At 38.6% G+C, this 13,441-nt stretch overlaps 1 protein-coding gene across 5 annotated transcripts in view; it reads left to right on the top strand.

Moving 5' to 3' along the window:
- Positions 1–13,441, top strand: part of LOC126035434 (chromodomain-helicase-DNA-binding protein 1) — a 105,775-nt gene that overhangs the window by 60,583 nt on the left and 31,751 nt on the right. For 4 of the 5 annotated variants that reach the window (XM_049793980.1, XM_049793979.1, XM_049793976.1 and 1 more), the window contains 11 exons: positions 4,874–5,099; positions 6,029–6,129; positions 6,390–6,568; positions 7,050–7,177; positions 7,259–7,475; positions 8,123–8,212; positions 9,099–9,289; positions 10,360–10,548; positions 10,720–10,882; positions 12,549–12,701; positions 12,986–13,057. In XM_049793980.1, the coding sequence (XP_049649937.1) occupies positions 4,874–5,099; positions 6,029–6,129; positions 6,390–6,568; positions 7,050–7,177; positions 7,259–7,475; positions 8,123–8,212; positions 9,099–9,289; positions 10,360–10,548; positions 10,720–10,882; positions 12,549–12,701; positions 12,986–13,057 (1,709 nt within the window). The remainder of the gene's footprint in view (positions 1–4,873; positions 5,100–6,028; positions 6,130–6,389; positions 6,569–7,049; positions 7,178–7,258; positions 7,476–8,122; positions 8,213–9,098; positions 9,290–10,359; positions 10,549–10,719; positions 10,883–12,548; positions 12,702–12,985; positions 13,058–13,441) is intronic. The other variant, XM_049793978.1, reaches the window with a different exon arrangement.

Genomic DNA, 13,441 nt, shown 5'->3' on the forward strand with positions numbered 1-13,441 from the left:
GTCATTGCGAGGCCACTCTCGATAATCTTTGATTGATCATGGCAACTGGGAGAAGTGCCTGAGGACTGGAGGAAAGCAAGTGTCATAGAATGGTTTGGGTTGGAAGGGACCTTTAAAGGTCATCTAGTCCAACCCCCCCTACAATGATCAGGGACCTCTTCAACTAGATAAGGTTGCTCAAAACCCTGTCCAACCTGACCTTGAATGTTTCCAGGGATGGGGCATCTGCCACCTCTCTGGGCAACCTGTTCCAGTGTTTCACCACCCTCGTTGTAAAAAATTTATTCCTTATATCTACTCTAAATCTACCTTCTTTTAGTTTAAAACCATTACCCCTTGTCCTATCGCAACAGGCCTTATGTCATGGTTTAACCCCAGCCGGCAACTAAGCACCATGCAGCCACTCACTCACTCCCCCCACAATGGGATGGGGGAGAGAATCAGAAGGGTAAAAGTGAGAAAACACATGGGTTGAGATAAAGACAGTTTAATAGGTAAAGCAAAAGCTGCGCATGCAAGAAAAGCAAAATAAGGAATTCATTCACTACTTCCCATCAGCAGGCAGGTGTTCAGCCATCTCCAGGAAAGCGGGGCTCCATCACGTGTAATGGTTACTTAGGAAGACAAAAATGCCATCACTCCGAATGTCCCCCCTTCCTTCTTCTTCCCCCAGCTTTATATGCTGAGCATGATGTCATATGGTCTGGAATATCCCTTTGGTCAGTTGGGGTCAGCTGTTCCAGCTGTGTGCCCTCCCAACTTCTTGTGCACCCCCAGCCTACTTGCTGGTGGGGTGGCATGAGAAGCAGAAAAGGCCTTGACTCTGTATAAGCACTGCTCAGCAGTAATGAAAACATCTCAGCATTATCAACACTGTTTTCGCACAAATCCAAAACATAGCCCCATACTAGCTACTATGAAGAAAATTAACTCTATCCCAGCCAAAATCAGCACAAAAGTTTAAATCACAGTGTACGTTGTCCTGTAAATTTGAGAGATCCAAACAGACCATGACAGCCTGGACAGGACAAGATGTGGGAAACAAGTCTGTCCCCATCTTTCTTATAACTCCCCTTTACGTATTGAAAGGCTGCAATAATGTCTTCCTGGAGCCTTCTCTTCTCCAAGCTGAACAACCCCAACTCTCTCAGCCTTTCTTCATAGGAGAGGTGTTCCAGCCCTCTAATCACTTTTGTGGCCCTCCTCTGGACCCACTCCAACTGGTCCATGTCTTTTTTGTACTGAGGACTCCAGAGCTGGATGCAGGACTCCAGGTGCGATGTCACCAGAGCAGAGTAGAGGGGCAGAATTACTTCCCTCGACCTGCTGGCCATGCTTCTTTTTATGCAGCCCAGGATACGGTTGGCTTTCTGGGCTGCGAGCGCACATTGCTGGCTCATGTCCAGTTTTTCATCCATCAATACCCCCAAGTCCTTCTCCACAGGGCTGCTCTCAATCCCTTCATCCCTTAGCCTGTATTGACACCTGGGGTTGCCCTGACCCAGAGGCAGGACCTTGCACTTGGCCTTGTTGAACCTCATGAGGTTCACATGGGCCCACTTCTCGAGCTTGTCCAGGTCCCTCTGGATGGCATCCTGTCCCTCAGGCATGTCAACTGCACCACTCAGCTTGGTGTCATCTGCAAACTTGCTGAGGGTGCACTCAATCCCACTGTCTATGTCATTGATGAAGTTATTAAATAGTATCAGTCCCAATACGGACCCCTGAGGGACACCACTTGTTACTGGTTTTGTCATGGTTTAACCCCAGCCAGCAACTAAGCACCATGCAGCCGCTCACTCACTCCCCCACCCACTCAGTGGCATGGGGGAGAAAATCGGGAAAAAAGAAGTAAAACTCGTGGGTTGAGATAAGAACGGTTTAATAGAACAGAAAAGAAGAAACTAATAATGATAACACTAATAAAATGACAGCAGTAATAATAAAAGGATTGGAATGTACAAATGATGCACAGGGCAATTGCTCACCACCCGCTGATTGATGCCCAGTTAGTTTCCTGAGCGGCCATCCCCCCACCCCCACTCCCCCCAGTTTATATACTAGACGTGACGTCACGTGGTATGGAATACCCCGTTGGCCACTTTGGGTCAGCTGCCCTAGCTGTGTCCTGTGCCAACTTCTTGTGTCCCTCCAGCCTTCTTGCTAGCTGGGCATGAGAAGCTGAAAAATCCTTGACTTTAGACTAAACACTACTTAGCAACAACTGAAAACATGAGTGTTATCAACATTCTTCTCATCCCTAACTCAAAACATAGCACTGTACCAGCTACTAGAAAGAAAATTAACTCCATTCCAGCTGAAACCAGGACAGGTTTCCACTTGGACATTGATCCATTGACCACTGCTCTCTGGATGCAACCATCCAGCCAATCCCTTATCCACCGAACGGTCCATCCATCAAATCCATATCTCTCCAATTTAGAGAGAAGGATGTTGCGGGGGACCATGTCAAAGGCCTTGCAGAAGTCCAGGTAAATGACATCTGTAGCTCTTCCCTTGTCCACTGATGTAGTCACTCCATCATAGAAGGCCACTAGGTTGGTTAGGCAGGACTTGCCCTTCGTGAAGACATGCTGCTTGTCTCAAATCCCTTCCCTGTCCTCCATGTGCCTTAGTATAGCTTCTAGAAGGATCTGTTTCATGATATTCCCAGGCACAGAGATGAGGCTGACAGGTTGGTAGTTCCCAGGGTCCTCCTTTCTACCCTTTTTAAAAATAGGTGCAATGTTTCCCTTTCTCCGGTTACCAGGGACTTCACCTGACTGCTATGACTTTTCAAATATCATGGAAAGTGGCCTGGCAACTACATCAGCCAGTTCCCTCAGGTCTCTTGGATGCAGCTCGTCAGGTCCCATAGACTTATGTATGTTCAGGTTCCTCAGGTGGTCTCAAACCTGATCTTCTCCTACGATGGGAGGGACTTTAGTCCCTGCCTTGAGGACCATCCACTTGAGAGGTGTGGGAAGAGAGACTGCCAGTGAAGGCTGAGGCAGAAAAGTTGAGTACCTCAGCCTTCTCTTCGTCTGTTGTTACCAGTTTGGATGTCACTCAGATCTGCAAGAAGGAGGACCCAGGGAACTACAGGCTGGTCAGCCTCACCTCGATCCCTGGGAAGGTGATGGAGCAGCTAAGCCTCGAAACCATTTCCAGGCAAATAAAGGACAAGAAGGTCATCAGGAGTAGTCATCATGGATTTAGCAAGGGGAAGTCATGCTTGATCAACTTGATAACCTTCTGTGACTGGCTTTGTAGACGAGGGGAGAGTAGTGGATATAGTGTAACTGGACTTAAGGAAGGCCTTTGACACTGTCTCCCATAAGGTCCTCATAGACAAGCTGTTGATATACAGAATGGATGAGCAGACAGTGAGGTGGATTGAAAACTGTCTGAACAGCCAGGCCCAGAGGGTGGTGATCAGTGGCATGAAGTCTAGCTGGAGGCCAGTAACTAGCAGGGTACCCCAGGGGTCAATACTGGGTCCAGTCCTGTTCAACATCTTCATTAATGATCTGGATGATGAGGCAGAGTATACCCTCAGCATGTTTGCAGGTGACACCAAATTGGGAGGAGTAGCTGGTAGGCCAGAGAGTGGTGCTGCCATCCAGAGGGACCTCAACAGGCTGGAGAAATGGGCTGACAGGAACGTCAAGGGGAAGTGCCAAGTCCTGCACCTGGGGAGAACAACCCCATGCAGTACATGCTGGGGGGCTGCCCAGATGGAAAGCACCTTTGCAGAAGAGGCCCTGGAGGTCCTGGTGGACACCAAGTTGAATATGAGCCAGCAATGTGCCCTTACTGCAAAGGCAGCTAACAGTATCCTGGGCTGCATTAGGCAAAGAATTGCTAGCAAGGTTGAGGGAGGTGATCGTTCTCCTCTGCTCAGCACTAGTGAGGCTGCATCTGGAGTATTGCGTCCAATATTGGGCTCCCCAGTACAAGAAACTGATGGCACTACTGGAGAGAGTCCAATGAAAGGCCATGAAGATGATGAAGGGACTGGAGCATCTCTCCTATGAGGAAAAGCTGAGAGCTGGGACGGAGAAGAGAAGGCTCAGAGGGGGATCTCATTAATGTATATAAATACCTGAAGGGAAAGTGCAAAGAGGACAGAGCTAGGCTCTTTCCCTTGGTGTCCAGTGACAGGACGAGAGGCAATGGGCACAAGCTGAAACACAGAAGGTTCCATCTGAACATCTGGAAAGACTTTTTTTGACCCTGAGGGTGACTGAGCCCTGGAACATGTTGTCCAGAGAGGTGGTGGAGTCTCCCTCCTTGGAGATATTCAAAAGCTATCTGGACGTGGTCTTGGGCAACTGGCTCTAGGTGACCTTGTTTGAGCATGGAGGTTGGATCAGATGACCTCCAGAGGTCCCATCCAACCTCAACCATTCTTCGATTCTGTGAATTGGATTTATAGCATCCATAGTAATAATTGAATAGTAGGCTATTCAAGTCTCAAGGCTGATTAAGCACAATGTCAAATATCTGTTATATTCTGAGATGAGAAGGATGTAGCAAAGATGACAGCAAGCAGTGTTAGTGGAGCATTCTCTGGGGATCACTAAAAAAACTAGGAATGCTAAGAAAATTCTCATGAGATGAGATACTATAGGTTAGATGCAGAGTTTTTCGGTTGCTTTTTTGAATCTCGTTGGTATACTTGTGTGTGTGTTAATATAGCTACATCATAATTCTTCAAGTAAGAGGAGTGACATAAGAGTTGAGGATATATTTAGGCAAGTTACACGCTCATATAAGAGCACCACAAATTGCTTTCTGCAGTATGTTTTTTACTGGTTAATTTATGGCAGTGCACGCTTAATCAAGCCTTATGGTGTGGTTTCTTTATCAGCCACTGGTGCTGCAACCACCATCTATGCAGTTGAGGCAGATGGTGACCCAAATACTGGGTTTGAAAAGTCAAAGGAGCTAGGAGAAATACAGTATCTTATTAAATGGAAAGGCTGGTCACACATCCACAATACTTGGGAAACTGAGGAAACACTGAAGCAACAAAATGTTAAAGGAATGAAGAAACTAGACAACTATAAGAAAAAGGATCAGGAAACAAAACGCTGGTGAGTATTTTTACTTCCACATTGCACATTTTTTGTAACAGTATAGATTTTTTATTGTGTTTCTGTGAGTTCTATTGCTTCTTTGTGAAGGCATAGTTTCAAGTGCCTATACAACAGGAAGACAAAAGCTTTAAAGTTGAAGCTTCCCTAACACCTTATGATCCTGTTAGATCAACTTTACTTGAGCAAGTGAGAATACTCACACATCTTGTAAAATCAGGCCTTTAAGGAAGCAGCTTCTGCACCTAAATTTTAATGTGTCTGTTATAAATGAAGTTTTAACAAGATGGGCGGTGGGTTTTCTGTTTTTGTTTTAGATCTTACCTTTTACTAGTTTTGTCATTGATTGATTGTATTTTGATCAGAGTTCTTCAGGAATTGCTGCAGAGACTAAAAAAAAAATCAGAAATGGCTAAAGCACTCAAAACATTACAGCATTTAGTTTTCTTGGCTCAAACTTCTGTTAAAGCCTCAGAACCAAGAGGTGAAAAAAATCTTTACATTTTAGGTCTATGTTTTGGTATTCCATTTTATTAGTATGTTTAATATAATCTATAAATAGTGGTGGGATTTTTAGTGACTCCTACTCATAAGATAGATTATTATACTGAGCCATCAGTGCTGTTCTGTGAAAATACCGTGTGAAGTACACTACTCAGTGTTGAGAACAGATATTGTAAATGGTCTGCGTGACTAGTACAAGCTGTAGCTGATAGTAATGTCTCTTGATAAGCTCAGTCATCAGTGATGAGGTACCTAGGCCAGATGCAACACTTTTATAGCAGGAATTTCAGAGTTGTAGCTTCTTCAAAGAAGCTCTCTAAGCAGTATTCCTATGGTGCTTACATTCAGAGCTTTAAAATTGCCAGATTTTCTTAGTTTTAGAACTACACAATATAATAAGTGCTGCAAATAAATTCCCATTTCAGGCTGAAAAATGCTTCTCCAGAAGATGTGGAATATTATAACTGCCAGCAGGAACTTACAGATGATCTACATAAACAGTACCAAATAGTGGAAAGGATAATTGGTACGTGACAAACTTCCAGATGGAAAACAGTGTTGAGAATATTACAAATTTATTGCTTGCATGTTGAATTTATAGTTAATAAATTTAGGTTATTAATATCCCGAACAACTTAAGGCAAAACAAAACCTCTGATGAAGAGAAAAGTTGTCATACTGTCTTTGCTGTGAAACTAGTTCATGTTGTCTTATCACTTAAAATGAGCACTTTCTTAAAATACAGAAGGAAAATATTGATCTGGTATCTCTGATGCATTTCTGCAGCTCATTCAAATCAGAAATCAGCAGCTGGTTATCCAGATTACTATTGCAAATGGCAGGGTCTGCCTTACTCAGAATGTAGCTGGGAAGATGGTGCTCTTATTGCCAAAAAATTTCAGGCGTGTATTGATGAGTATTTTAGCAGAAATCAATCCAAGACCACTCCGTTTAAGGACTGCAAGGTGAGTTTGTAATTTCAATGGATTTATACAGTTGAGATTAAAAAAAAAAGTTGACGTATTTTACGCATCCAAAAATAAGATGCATATTATAAAATATTTTTTGAATTTTGTCCAGAACAATAATAATGATAGCTATATTTATATATGTAACAAGTATCGCTATTAAGAATAGCCTTTTGTAGATATTTGTTCCCTGCTTATTTTATTGCCATTCAAAGATAGATTGTTTAGTACTTTAATTTGTTTTAAAAGTAACCTTTGTGAATGAGTTCATGTCACTTCTGTTGTGGAATTTAGATCAGCAGTCAAACTAATTTTAGCTTGCAAATGGGTTGATATTGTTATATGGCCTAGTTGTCTGTGATGAATAAAGACTAGAGTTGGTGACCAAACAGATTCCTACTGCTACTTTGTTTCTATAAGAAGACATTTTGGTAACTTCACTTAGTAGTAGGACTGATGCTCAATTTGCTTTTGACAGATTCTAAAACAGAGGCCGAGGTTTGTTGCACTAAAGAAGCAACCATCTTATATTGGAGGACATGAGAGTTTAGAGTTAAGAGATTATCAGTTAAATGGACTGAACTGGCTTGCTCACTCATGGTGCAAGTAAGTATAGTCTTAAATTAGTCTTGCTGTTTTTAATTTGAAAGCATTTCTAAATATTTTATTTTTTTTTTTTTTTTTTAGAGGGAATAGTTGTATTCTTGCAGATGAAATGGGTCTGGGTAAAACAATACAAACAATTTCTTTTCTGAACTACCTGTTTCATGAACATCAACTGTATGGGCCTTTCTTGCTAGTCGTGCCACTTTCTACCTTGACATCTTGGCAAAGAGAGATTCAAACTTGGGCTCCTCAGATGAATGCTGTGGTTTACTTAGGAGATATAACTAGCAGAAATATGGTGAGTATTTCTTTGTATCATTGAAAAAGATTAGTGTTAAACAAGACTCACTTCATGTTCCTGTCTTATACTAATCTCCAATGTTTTGATTAGGAATGAGCAAATATTTATTTGAAACATTATATGTGTTTAAAATGCAAATTAAAAGCATAAATTTTGATCCGACATAAATGCATGTGAAAGATTTAATTCCTGCTTAATAATAAAATGGATTAAAAGTGCAACCTTGCATTTGAAAATAAATTGTCTTTTGTCATGTGATTATTTAGGTGCATAAAATAAATATTTAAACCAGACAGACATAATCTTAATTTGTTTTCTGAAAGGAGGAATATAAGTAACCTTATCCATTAAAGTTAAAAAAAGCCAAAAAAAGCCAAAAACCCCACCAACCCACAAAAAGACAAAAACCACACACACACACACACAAAAATCCACAAAAAAACAACCAAACAAAAACCAGCAAACACCTCACCACCACCACTGTTTAATAACTTAAAAAAAAAGCAGCTTCACGTGTTATGTTCCTTTTTCATGATCAGATTCTTGTATGTCACTTAACATCTATATTGCTGTAGTACCTGAAGTCATCCCGATCAATAAGACCATTTTTCTCTAGCTTATAGTTCACTTGATTCTTCTTGTAGATAAGAACTCATGAATGGATGCATCCACAGACCAAGCGATTAAAATTTAATATACTTCTAACAACTTATGAAATTTTGCTGAAGGATAAGGTAATCACACTTACTTCTTCAGGGAGATAAAATAATTTGTAGAATGTAAAACTCCTTTAGAGTTGGCACATATTTGGGTTCTGGGCCATTAAATAGATGGGGAGTATGACAGCTTTACTCTTGGAAGTATGACAGTGAAGTTTTCTTTAAGCACTTTTAGATTTTATGTATGTGTGGTGAGGCTTTCTGCCCCCTCCCTTCCCCCTCCCCCCCATATTGAGTGGGTAAAACTTCTTTTTCTCCAGTTTGCTTGAGCTTCACATTACTGTAGTAATTTATTCACATCTGAAAATGTCTACTTTCCTGTTAGACCATCATCCAGGAACTGAAAAAACAAACCAACCCCTAGCTCCAAACACTTGTGATTCACAACTCTGAAATCCCATGTTTTATCTTTGTATTTGTGTGTGCAGTATTATGTATATATATATAATATCTATTACTACTCTCTTCATGATGGTAGCACATAGAGTTATTGTTAATTCTAACAACATACGAAAATTTTAATAAAAAATGTTCTGCTTGTTGGCTTTCTATTTCATTTGTTTGTACATGCTGGAAAGAAGAGAGTCAATAGTGGATTTTTATTATTTTTTTTCTCAATTGAAAATTTATAGATCAGCTTTTTGCCTTCCTCCTCCCTCGCAAGTATAAGCTTGGTTTATACTTTCCTTTTAAATTTGGGATGCCTGCATAGCCTTTTGTTGAATCTAGCAAACATAAAAACCATAATTAATACTAAAAACATATAGGTGTCCATTTGTTATTAAAATAAAAGGAGTGATGGTGTATATATAACCTCATGTAAAATGTCAGAAATTGCATAATATATTAACCTGTATAATGTCTTCTCCCCCCCCCCCCCCCCCCCCCCAATTTCTTTAAGTTATTCCTTGGTGGTCTGAATTGGGTATTTATAGGAGTTGACGAAGCTCATCGTTTAAAAAATGATGATTCCCTTCTGTACAAGACTTTAATAGACTTTAAGTCTAATCATCGTCTTCTTATTACTGGAACCCCTCTGCAAAACTCCCTCAAAGAGCTTTGGTCTTTGCTGCACTTCATCATGCCAGAAAAGTAAGGAACATGATTTTTTTTTTTTTTTTTTTTTGGTCAAGTTTCTTATGGTGGAATATTGTAGTGATTGGAGAATCAATAGAGATAAAGAATTGCATTGTGAAATAGTTTAAATATTTTATATAAAATAGATGGACATATTTTTCATGCTGCTCTTGATAAATTGTTTTGGTAGTAGTTGTCATTTTTTCTGTTTTAGCAGTCCACAAAAGAGATGGATTGATGTATGGCTCAGAACCCTGAAAAGATGCTTCATCTTAATCTAAAAGGAAAATCACATGGATTTACTCTAGGGAAATAGAATGGGGCTGAGGATGTCTTCAAGATTGTACTACAGTGCCTGATATCCAGTAGTTCAGTCAGGCAGCCAATTTGCCCTTATGGTTTGCATAGAATAGGTTTACTGTATTAACATTATTCTATACTGACCTCTGTTTATATCTGGGATAAATAAGGGCATGTGCTCCTTTTAGATATCTTGTAAATGCAAAGCACTGTAGCTCCAATTACTTTCGGAGCTATGCATTGCATTGACTTCTTCAGAACCTTAAAAGCAAAGCTACTAAGGTTGTTGTCTTGCACCTATTCTTCATTTGATCACACAAGTCCATTCTCTTAGTCTGTTAGTACATATCAGAGGATAACTACATTTCAGCTAGTCCATACAAGCTTCAAAAGGTATGTGAAGTGGTCTATTCTCTTGCACTTCCTCCAGCTATGCAACTATTTTTTCATGCTGCTCTTGAGAAATATAATGGAATTTCTGCAACCGTCTACCTGGGTTTCCATGCAGAAAAGTAAAATGTTGGGTTTTCACTGGAGAAATTAAAATTCAGTAGTTTGTTTTAAATTTTCATTCTGCAAAAGTTTCGAAATTTCCATTCTCCTATTTGCAGACAAAATATTTGGAATTTCTTGTGAGATGCAAATTCAGAAACTTATTAAATAAAACAGAAGGGAGTGGGGAAGAAGTCCATATGTGTGTGTGCACATGTGGTATATTTATGGTCTTTGTTTGTCTGTGTTCATGGTATGTCACTTTTTTACCTTTATTCATTCTTATGTTGAAGGTTTTCTTCCTGGGAAGATTTCGAAGAGGAGCACGGCAAAGGGAGAGAGTTTGGTTATGCAAGTCTTCACAAAGAACTTGAACCATTTCTACTCAGAAGAGTTAAAAAAGATGTAGAAAAGTCTTTACCTGCTAAGGTTGAACAAATTTTGAGGATGGAAATGAGTGCGTTGCAGAAGCAATATTACAAGTAAGTAACGACACTTTTTAATTCCTGCTATTTTAATGATATATCTATATGAAAATTACTGAAGTGCAATAGTTCTCATAATGCAATTTGAACTGATATTTTGAGAGCTTACATCCTTCATATTTCCACAAATGGTTAGAAATTACTTCCATTGCACATTCTATATCATAGGTGGATTTTAACCAGGAATTATAAAGCCCTGAGTAAAGGTTCAAAAGGCAGTACCTCAGGCTTTTTGAACATCATGATGGAACTCAAGAAGTGTTGTAACCATTGCTACCTCATTAAACCACCGGATGATAATGAATTCTATAATAAACAGGAGGCCTTACAGGTAATACCTTTCTTTTTTTTTTTTTAATTTGTAAAAAATTTTTTTAAGTGTTTTTACATCTCTAATATGCACATGGTAATTTTATAGTGTTCTGGCAATTTATTAGTTCTTAGTAAAGTATATTAAGAAAGAACAAGTTCTCTATTAAATGTGCATCCTGGGTTTTACAGGTAAGTGAATTGATTATTTCTTTTTGTTTGTTTCTTAACTAGAACTGAATAATAGAGAGATCAATACTAAATAAAATATCCCTGGCTTGAATTATGATCAAAATAAAAAGGAAATAGTTTGAAATAGTCTGTGTATTTTCAGGCTAAATAAACTTAAGACCTATTTTAAACCCAGATTAAAATAAAGCAGTTAAACAAACAGGTAAATTGAATATAAATGCAAATGCATGTGACTGGCAGTGGTACACCAACAATCCATGTGATAGCAGAAAGTAATCTGCAGAATCTCTTTAAACTTTTTTGTAATCAAACACTGTTCTCTGCATGCCTTCAAACAACCAAAGTGAAAGGAAATAAAAGTAATAAACATCCAAAGCTTAGTCTGGTTGTTTTGTTGTTATATATGAAAGCAATTATAGCATCACTACCAAAGATGATCTGTGATTGTGTTGTGGGTTTATAGTTTGGGTTTTTTGTAAAGGTTAACTAATCTTTGTACTAAAACTGTTGAGAACCACAGCAACAAATAAAAGGACTGTTATAATTGATGCAGTTTATAACAACATAAATGTTTCTAAAGATCAGGGTTTTTTTTCTGTAAGCTTTGACGTTCATAATTTAAATACTTTCCCAAAACTACTAGATTGACATTATAAGCTGTCACTGCACAAGCTATTTTATATTATAAAGTGCTTATCAAAGCTAAAGGATGTTTCATTTGTAACTTGGCACACTCCTAACTACTTAAATTTATAATTAAAGTCATCAGAACTATTCAGCTCTTATTGCTAATAATTGCATATTTGTAACAGTGATTTCCTTGGCTCATCTGAATAAGCTCTAATTGTTAGCTCCAATTATGAATGATACATCCTTCTCATTTCTGGCATAAGGAATAAAAGCACCTAACTCCAAATTTTTTATTCCCCAAAATTCTATCCTGAGCCTCTTCAGCTAAAGAGGCCTAATGTTTTCAACAATAAATTTGGCATGCACCTGAGTTTCTGTCCTAGTTGTTCCCACTGGAGCTGTAAAGGCTTAACATTGTAACCTAGCTAAAGCCTGTTGACCTCTACTTAGATGATCAAGTAGCAATGCTTATTTTTGTTCAAAAGACAGAAAGTGAGGAGCAAGCAGTACTAAGGTAGTCAGGTAGTCTTGTCATTGTTGTTTATTTGGTAGAAAAGAACTTGAGTCTATACTGTAACTGCTCTAACTCATAGCACAGTATATTTACTTAATATTTTAATGAAATGTTAATATGCTGTTTTATGTGCCAGAGATTAGAAATGCATTTATTTGAAAAACATGCTAGTCAGTACTCCTGTTGATTTCAGTTAGAGTGCTTAATGCTTTTATAATGAGTTTTTACAAGATCAGGACTGACTAAATACTTATTAAACTTTCATGTTCAGTTAATGAATGTCTAACCATCTACAGTGTATATTAGTGTTGAGGTGAGCTTATTTTGCAATACATGTTTTCTTGTCTTGTAGCATTTAATACGTAGCAGTGGGAAACTAATCCTTCTTGACAAGCTACTGATTCGCCTACGAGAACGTGGCAACAGAGTACTGATTTTCTCTCAGATGGTGAGGATGCTAGACATCCTAGCAGAGTATCTGAAGTATCGTCAGTTTCCCTTTCAGGTAAGAACTTTGCTGGTAGTAGTAAAGAAGCCTTGATCTTTACCTCTTTAAGAAAAGTGTCCTTTTTGTAGAAAGGTTTATGAAAGTTTAATTTTATGTACAGGAAAAGACTGGCAATTACTATATGCTAAATACTATTTTGAAATGAAACTGATTAATTAGAAAGATGAAATGTTACATTACTCTTATCCCCCCCCCAATTGTTTTGGCAATTGAGAATTCAAGTTGTTCCGATTAGAATATAGTAGGAGTTCCTTTTTAACTGTATTATTCAATCTCTTTAGAGACTTGATGGATCAATAAAAGGGGAATTGAGGAAACAAGCACTGGATCATTTTAATGCAGAAGGATCAGAGGTATGGTATTAGTGGGTGGTTGGTTTTTTCATCTTTTTTTTCATCATTTTTTCATCATTTTTATTACAAATATGTACACAATAACTGAAGATGGAATAAAGTGAGGGATGTATTATGTTGAAATTTCGTTGCTATTGCCTAGACTATAAGGTTTACAACTCTTAACAAACAAACAAAAACCCCACAACAAAAACTAAAATCCCAAAAAGCAAACCCCCCCCCCCCCCCAAAAAAAAAAATAAGAGGAGCTTAAATAGGAAACACAGAATTTATGAAAATGGTGTTTAACTAATATAACTACATAGTTATAGTTTTAGATTTTTGTCAGTGCTCTTTATCAAAGTAATTTTAAGTACTGTATAAAACCTGAAGAATTTAATTTAT

Source organism: Accipiter gentilis, chromosome W (assembly GCF_929443795.1).
Source record: "Accipiter gentilis chromosome W, bAccGen1.1, whole genome shotgun sequence".
NCBI classification, from domain to species: Eukaryota; Metazoa; Chordata; class Aves; order Accipitriformes; family Accipitridae; genus Astur; species Astur gentilis.